At 33.0% G+C, this 8,367-nt stretch overlaps 1 protein-coding gene across 1 annotated transcript; it reads left to right on the top strand.

Moving 5' to 3' along the window:
• LOC107614710 (ABC transporter C family member 8-like) lies at window positions 1,458-7,022 on the top strand. The gene is made up of 11 exons (XM_021111718.1): window positions 1,458-1,606; window positions 1,903-3,836; window positions 3,946-4,266; window positions 4,352-4,438; window positions 4,512-5,117; window positions 5,203-5,367; window positions 5,457-5,751; window positions 5,844-6,058; window positions 6,137-6,442; window positions 6,532-6,595; window positions 6,787-7,022. The coding sequence occupies exons 1-11, from the start codon at window positions 1,582-1,584 to the stop codon at window positions 7,020-7,022; spliced, it is 4,254 nt and encodes a 1,417-aa protein (XP_020967377.1). The 5' UTR covers window positions 1,458-1,581.

The following is an 8,367-nucleotide window of genomic DNA, read 5'->3' as shown; positions in this document are numbered from 1 at the left end:
TCATTTATAACTTTTTAGAATTATTTTTATCAACTTTTAAATCTTTAAGATGTATTTTTATTTTGATAATCTAATTACTTAGTCTTTTTAATTTTTATTACCGAAACTAAAAGTATTTCTACCATACAAAAAAATCCATCTTATTCCCCTTCTCATTTCCGTTGCTACCCCTATTTCATACACATAATATAATATAAGGATGTTTATGGGTAGGATGAAATTGAGTTTGATGTAATTCATATTCGATCCAAAATATATGTCGGGTTTATTTGTTAGACCTGAACCTGACCCTAGACACGATAAAACTTACATATTTTCGGGCCACGATTATATCGGATAAAAACGGGGGTGAAAACCGAGCTGTTAACATTACCTTCTTGTAAATTAGCATGTGAAAGTATCCAAATTTCTAAGATTCCAACCATTATTTGACATAGTAAAATTCACTTAGAAAAATATAACAAGAACCAACTATTTCCTAAAATTAAAGCATAACCACAATCAATACTAATATTATCTAATAGCACCAAATATTTAAATCAATACAAATAGCACAATATTATACATTAGTCTAAAGTCTTATGCATTTTAAACATAAAACATTAACTTATAGTTTTATAATGACTAATAACACAAAATATTAAAGTTTATAATACTTAAATTTCACATAAAAATAGCCATCATCCATCACTAATAACACAAAATATTAATTATATATGATGACTGAGCCACCGGGCCGAGTTCGGGTGATCCGAACTATGCCATGAACCCGATCCGAAATAATGACAGAGTTTATTTTTGAGACCTTTGTCCGACTCTAAACCCGGTAAAATCATACCAAATTAGCCCCTAAAAGTTTCGGGACCAGGCCGGTCTTCAGGCCGGACCGGACCATAAACACCCCTAACATAACGTTTGTAATAATTTATTTATGGGTAAAGTATTGTTTGGTGTGAATTTTATTTTAGTACCTAATATTTTAATCGTCTTATTTTTAGTTCAAAACGTTTAAAATAATATCAATATTATCTTACCGTCAAATTTTTTACTAATAATTAATAAAATTATTGTACTATTAATAAAATATTTATTAATATTTTTTTAAACGTTCTAAGATATAAATAGAACAATTAAAACGTTAAATTAAAATAAAATTTATCCCAAAAGTTAGAACCAATGCAATCCTTTATTTATTTATTTTCACTGGGCTACAAAGAATCCCTTTACAAACCGCATGGACCCTACATTCATCTCCATTTTATCCACAACAACCAGAGGTGTCTATGCATATGAACTTTTTTTATTAACCCACACCCACGATTCACGAATGTAAAGAATTTTAACAGCAGACACAAAATATATATCACATAAAAATAAAATAATAATTTAATATAGTAAAAACAAATTTAGTAACATAATAAAGATAAATAAATATCATTATTATATACTTTCAAACTTAGAGGTTATTAATTATTAGTGGGGTACAGATATTTTTTCTCGAAAATTTAAGTTCATTTATTGAAGCTGAGGTTGAAGTGTTGCGAAAGTGAGAAGTCAATCATTGAGGCTATACTACACAAAATGGCATGCTTTGGAATCACAAGAGGTACAACTCCTACACAAAACAACTTTCTTTGAAGACATAGAAGAGTTTGAATTCCTAGTAATATGATTCGGACCAAAAGAAAAAAACAAAAAAACAAAAAAAATTATGTTTTGTGCCTCTTAGATGCATTATGATGTTCTTGAAGACAAGACTCATCATTGGAAAATGATTTTATTCTGAGTGGAAATATACAATAGTATTCTTTTATACTGAACATTTATTTTATGTCAAACTTCAATTGCAAAGATAAATGTCATTTCATTCATTGATTTTCTTTATTTTTATTTTTTTCTCAGGAACATGTCTTGGAAATTTCAGTTGGACTTCAATTTCCACTCAAAGGACTATAATAGACACAACCAACCTAATTTTTCTATGTATTTTCTATATATCTTTGTTCATAAATTTGATAATGAGAATCCCTAGTGGTAGCTCCAGAAAGGGGTGGCTTCATTTAGTTACTTCACTCTGTTGTGCTTTTTTGAGCACTACCTGTTTGATTAATTGCTTATGGAGTCTCATAGCCAAATCTAATGGTTCCAATCAGCTGAGTTTGATTTACTTTATAAGATCACTGGTTTGGATTTCCTTAACTGTTTCTTTCCTTGTTCAGAAATCCCAATGGACTAAAATTTTAACCACTATTTGGTGGGTGTGTTCATGTGCATTGGTCTCAGCACTAAACATTGAAATTCTAGTTAGAGAGCAAAAGCTTGAGATTTATGATATGATGATATGGCCAGTACATATTCTGCTTGTGATCTATGATTTCCATAACCATGGCTACTTTGTTCAACAACAAGTCTCAGATTCTAGTTTATCTGATCCTTTACTAGCTCATAAGGTTGAGCATAATCAAGAAACAGAATTAGGCCATGGCAACATTCTCAATAGAATGACATTCTCTTGGATCAATTTGTTACTGAAATTGGGTTACTCAAAGCCACTAACACTTGAAGACATCCCTTCCCTTGCTTCTGAAGATGAAGCTGAGATTGGTTATCAAAAGTTTGCTCATGAATTGGACTCCCTTTTGAGGGAGAGGAGCAAGAATGATTCTACAAACTTGGTTCTTTGGTTGATCGCGCGAGTTTACTTTAAAGAAAACATATTTATAGCCATTTGTGCGGTTCTCAGGACAATTTGTGCTGTAGCTTCTCCCTTACTTGTCTATTCCTTTGTGAAATACTCCAATTCCATTGAGCAAGACTTGAAATGGGGACTAACCATAGTGACATGTCTAGTACTTGCCAAGGTGGTTGAGTCTATGTCTCAGAGGCATTGGTTTTTCAACTCAAGGAGGTCAGGGATGAAAATGAGATCAACTTTAATGGCAGCAGTATATCAGAAGCAGTTAAAGCTTTCTGTTTGGGGTAGGAGAAGGCATTCAACTGGTGAGATAGTGAATTATATTGCGGTTGATGCATATCGAATGGGAGAATTTCCATGGTGGTTTCATATAGCCTGGAGTTCTGCCTTGCAAGTTTTTCTGGCTGTTTGTGTTCTTTTTGGTGTTGTTGGTCTTGGTGCACTTCCTGGTTTAGTCCCTCTTCTCATTTGTGGAATCATCAATGTTCCATTTGCAAAGATCCTACAAAGATGTCGTTCTGAGTTTATGGTTATACAGGATGAGCGTCTGAGATCAACTTCAGAGATTCTAAGTAGCATGAAAATCATAAAGTTACAATCATGGGAGGAAAAGTTCAAGAAACTAGTTGAATCGCTTCGCGCTAGAGAGTTCAAATGCTTGACTAAGGCACAGTTAATGAGAGCTTTTGGGGCATTCATTTATTGGATGTCTCCTACCATAATCTCTTCTGTTATCTTCATGGGGTGTGTTCTTTTCCAAAGTGCACCTTTGAATGCTGAAACCATCTTCACAATTCTTGCAGTATTGAAAAGCATGGGAGAACCTGTTAATCTGATTCCAGAGGCACTATCTGTTCTTATCCAAGTCAAAGTCTCCTTCGATCGCCTCAACGCATTTTTGCTGGATGATGAGATAAAAGTTGATGATGGTAGAAGAAATGCAACACTGAGTTCTTGTAACAGTGTTGAAATTATTGCAGGAAATTTCAGCTGGAATGAGGAATCATTGCATCCAACTCTGAGAGATGTGAAACTAGATATAAAATGGGGTCAGAAAATAGCAGTTTGTGGACCAGTTGGAGCTGGAAAAACAGCTCTCTTATATGCAATTCTTGGAGAAATACCAAAAGTTTCAGGAACAGTAAGTTATATATTGATGATTAAACTTTAGTTTATGAACATATTACTTGAATTTCAACAACATTATAATTTTTTTTTCTTATACTTTGCTTGTGATAATGGAAAAACAGGTTAGTGTGGGTGGAACTTTTGCATATGTTTCCCAAATTCCTTGGATCCAAAGTGGTACCATTCGCGATAATATCCTCTATGGAAAGCCTATGGAGAAAACCAGATATGAATATAGCATTAAGGTATGTGCCTTGGATAAGGATATTGATGGATTCAGCCATGGTGATCTCACAGAAATCGGTCAGCGGGGGATCAACATGAGTGGAGGACAAAAGCAAAGGATTCAACTCGCTCGAGCCGTCTATAGTGATGCAGATATCTATCTCCTTGATGACCCTTTTAGTGCTGTAGATGCTCATACTGCTTCCATTCTGTTCAATGTAACTTACTAACTTCAACCGCTTTTTATATTCCAAGTGGTTTATATTCCAAGACATGTTTCTAATTCTTGTTGTGTAATTTCAGGATTGTGTGAAGACTGCTTTAAGAAGCAAAACTGTTATTCTAGTGACTCATCAAGTTGAATTTCTCTCAGAAGTTGATCAAATTCTGGTATTGTATCCCATTGGCAAATTTGATATCTTGGTTTTCTATCTCATAAATATGAAAATATATTTATATCTAGGTGATGGAGAGAGGAGAAATAACTCAATCAGGAAGTTATAAAGATCTTTTGATTGCTGGAACAGCCTTTGAACAACTATTGAATGCTCACAGAGATGCAATCACAGGGATGAAGAAAAGGAATGAGAAGGAGAGAGTTCTTGAAAATAAAGTTGCAGTTCATCAAGAGGATTCACATGGTTTGAATCTTGCAAACCGTGGAAGTGAAGCTGACATTTCCTCTAAAGTTCAACTTACACAAGAGGAAGAAAAGGAGATTGGTGATATTGGATGGAAGACATTCTGTGATTACATTTTATTCCCTAAGGGATCATGGCTTCTATGCTGTTGCATATTAGAACAATTCTCTTTTGTTGGTCTGCAAGCTGCATCAACTTTTTGGCTTGCACTAGCAATTGAGATACCAAAAGTAACAAGTAGCATATTGATTGGAGTTTATGCTGTGATTTCCTTTTTAAGTGTTGTATTTTCATATCTAAGGTCTCTCTTTGGTGCACGCCTTGGTTTGAAAGCTTCTAAGGCTTTCTTCTCTGCTTTCAATGATGCCATCTTTGGTGCTCCTATGTTGTTCTTTGACTCAACACCTGTAGGGAGGATTCTAACCAGAGTAAGATTCATTATTCTTTTCCAGATTGAAATGATTCCATTATTTATTCCACAAATTAATGCCAATATGTTTATCTTTCATGCAGGCTTCATCAGATTTTAGTATTTTGGATTTCGATATGGCTTTCGCAACCTTCTTTGTAATAGGCGAAATAATTGAACTTTCAACAATGATTGGGATCATGGTTTCAGTCACATGGCAAGTTCTCATTGTTGCCATTCTTGCACTGGCGGCTTCAAAATATCTTCAGGTTTGTCAAGTTTTCTCTTTTCTCATGCTCAAATGGAGGCAATTTCTTAATGTTATATTCTTTCTTTTTTTTTCTGCTTTGGTTATAAGGGTTATTATCAAGTTTCTGCAAGGGAACTTATGAGAATCAATGGAACTACAAAAGCTCCTCTTATGAATTTTACAGCTGAGACATCACTTGGTGTGATTACTATAAGGGCTACCAAGATGATGGACAGATTTTTCAAAAGCTACCTAAAACTTGTTGACACAGATGCCACACTGTTCTTTCATTCTAATGCTGCCACAGAATGGTTAATTTTAAGGATTGAAGCCTTACAGAACTTGACACTCTTCACTGCAGCTTTGTTGCTTATTTTACTTCCAAAGGGATATGTGGCCCCTGGTATTGTTAGATACAAAAAATCAACTTCTCATGTTATTATTGTTAATAAAGCATTATCTTATTATGTCAACATTATGCTTGACTCATTTCAGGTCTTGTCGGAGTTTCGCTATCTTATGCATTTTCATTGACAGCCACCCAAGTTTTTCTGACCAAGTGCTTCTGCAACTTATCAAACTATTTGATCTCTCTTGAAAGAATCAAGCAATTTATTAACATACCATCTGAGCCTAGTGCAATTGTGGAGGACTTGAGGCCACCATCTTCTTGGCCGTCGAGGGGTCGGATTGATCTCCAATCTTTGGAGGTAACAATCTGGCCTATTATATGAATTAAGATTCACAACAAATGAATTCAATAGTGATTATGTCTCCATTAATTTCAGATTAGATATCGTCCAAATGCTCCATTAGTCCTTAAGGGCATATCTTGTACATTTAAAGAAGGGAGTAGAGTGGGAGTGGTAGGAAGAACCGGAAGTGGAAAAACTACACTTATAAGTGCTTTATTCCGCTTAGTTGAGCCTGCAGGAGGTGATATTCTTATAGATGGGATCAACATATGCTCAATAGGGCTGAAAGATTTGAGAATGAAGCTAAGCATCATTCCTCAAGAACCAACACTTTTCAAGGGCAGCATTAGAACAAACTTGGACCCTTTAGGTCTCTACACTGATCATGAAATATGGAAGGTATGTGAAGTGGGTCTGTGATTGCAAAATTAGATGCAATAAAGGTTTTTTTTTCCCTAAGAAAAATTCATGGCAATTTATTTGTACAGGCTCTAGAGAAATGTCAGCTTAAGGAAACAATTAGTTGTCTACCAAATCTCTTGGACTCTTCTGGTGAGTTAAATCTGTGAACTTTTTAGCTGACAATATGAAATGGAGGTAGCAGCCACCAAATATTACATCATCATTCACTAATATTTTTCAAATGAAAATATTTGCAAAATGTTATTGTTGATTTATATCATTCAAGATTTGACAAATATTTGCATTGCATCCATTGATTCATAATTTACCAATTTTAACAGTGAGTGATGAAGGTGAAAACTGGAGTGTAGGGCAGCGCCAACTGTTTTGTCTAGGAAGAGTACTTCTTAAGAGGAACAGAATTCTTGTGCTGGATGAAGCTACTGCCTCCATTGATTCCACCACCGATGCCATTTTACAACGAGTTATCAGAGAAGAATTCTCAGAATGCACAGTTATAACGGTGGCTCACAGAGTTCCAACTGTAATAGAGTACCAAAAAAATATATATAATTAATTCAAATATTTCAACAAAATTATTAACAAAAGTAAATACCAAATTTAAAAGTCTTTTTTACAAACTGTGTAATTTGTATATGAAGAATAGTAAAGAGTTGGTAGATTTTTTTATTTTTAGTTAGCAGCTAGCTATTAATATTTAAAATTGTGAACTAAAAGTATGTTGTTAGATTATTAAATTAAAAAAATTAGGTTTATGACTAAAAATATTGGTAAAAAATTATAAATTCTGGTGGTTCTTAAATTTTTTTTCTTTGTATTTATTCAAACTAATTAGTAGATGAATAATACCTATCCCTCTTTGGCCCACCTTCCACCATTTCATTTAACCCACCGAATTAAATGACTTGGGATAATTGAATATTTGAAATCATCTTCTTCAGTTAAGTTCTTCTCTGTTCCTCTTTAGTCCACCTCCCACCATTTCGTTTAGCCAGTAGCTCAATCATTATTCATTTCCATCGATTTCATAGAATAATTTCAAATAGAATGATTGGTTCTCATAATAAATACAAGTTAATAAAAATTGACACAAAGATAAAACCTCATTCAAATTTAGGGATAGCAAGAAGCACGGCTAAAATAACAAAAATACTATTTATAAACCAAAATAAATATCCAAGGATTAGCAGCTATGTGATGAGAACTCATCCCATGAAAATCTGCTAAATTCTTTGATTCTATTTATACAAAGGCCTAAAATTAGAATTATAATTATTAATGATTTTGTTAATATGAGATCAAAATAATACTATCATAAAAGTGTGATTGACAATATATAAAAAATCTTCTGTAAAATAGAATTTAATAATGATTTGATTTTTATTTTAGCAGCAAAAAAATTTTAACAAAAATTTTTGAGCAGTACAAAATTAATTATTTGATTTCCGTTAATCCATTCACAATTTCACATTAAAAAATCAGCAAATAGAGCATAAAAAAAGAGAAGAATGGAAGAAGTTCTATTAAATCTCTCCACACGTCAATTGCATTAGGCAAGATTTCATTATCATGTCCATGCACAATTTCAGTATCTTTCTCAGTTTCATTAAATGATTTTGTGTGGTAATTAGCCATAGCAACAAAAATCATATTATACAATATAAGTAAAAATTTAAAACACAGCACTACAAAAAAAAAATTAACACTCAGTTTTAGTGTATGTAACAAGTTTAATCACCCGTGCCATGCACGTGATAAGATTGAAATTATAATTTTAAGTTGTTATGTTAAATTTCATTTTAATTATAATAATTTAATTAATAAAAAAATAACTTGTATGCGTTGTTTTTCTTTTCTTAATATAGTGTTAATTGTATTAACTATAAAATAGTTATTTAAAA

Source organism: Arachis ipaensis, chromosome B09, assembly GCF_000816755.2.
Source record: "Arachis ipaensis cultivar K30076 chromosome B09, Araip1.1, whole genome shotgun sequence".
NCBI classification, from domain to species: Eukaryota; Viridiplantae; Streptophyta; class Magnoliopsida; order Fabales; family Fabaceae; genus Arachis; species Arachis ipaensis.
This window is presented reverse-complemented; position numbering and strand designations above follow the sequence as displayed.

Coding starts and splice junctions, on each gene's coding strand:
- LOC107614710 (XM_021111718.1), top strand. CDS start 1,582: ATGGCATGCTTTGGAATCACAAGAG. Junction 4,267..4,351: donor CTGCTTCCATTCTGTTCAAT/GTAACTTACTAA, acceptor GTGTAATTTCAG/GATTGTGTGAAGACTGCTTT. Junction 6,443..6,531: donor CTGATCATGAAATATGGAAG/GTATGTGAAGTG, acceptor TTATTTGTACAG/GCTCTAGAGAAATGTCAGCT.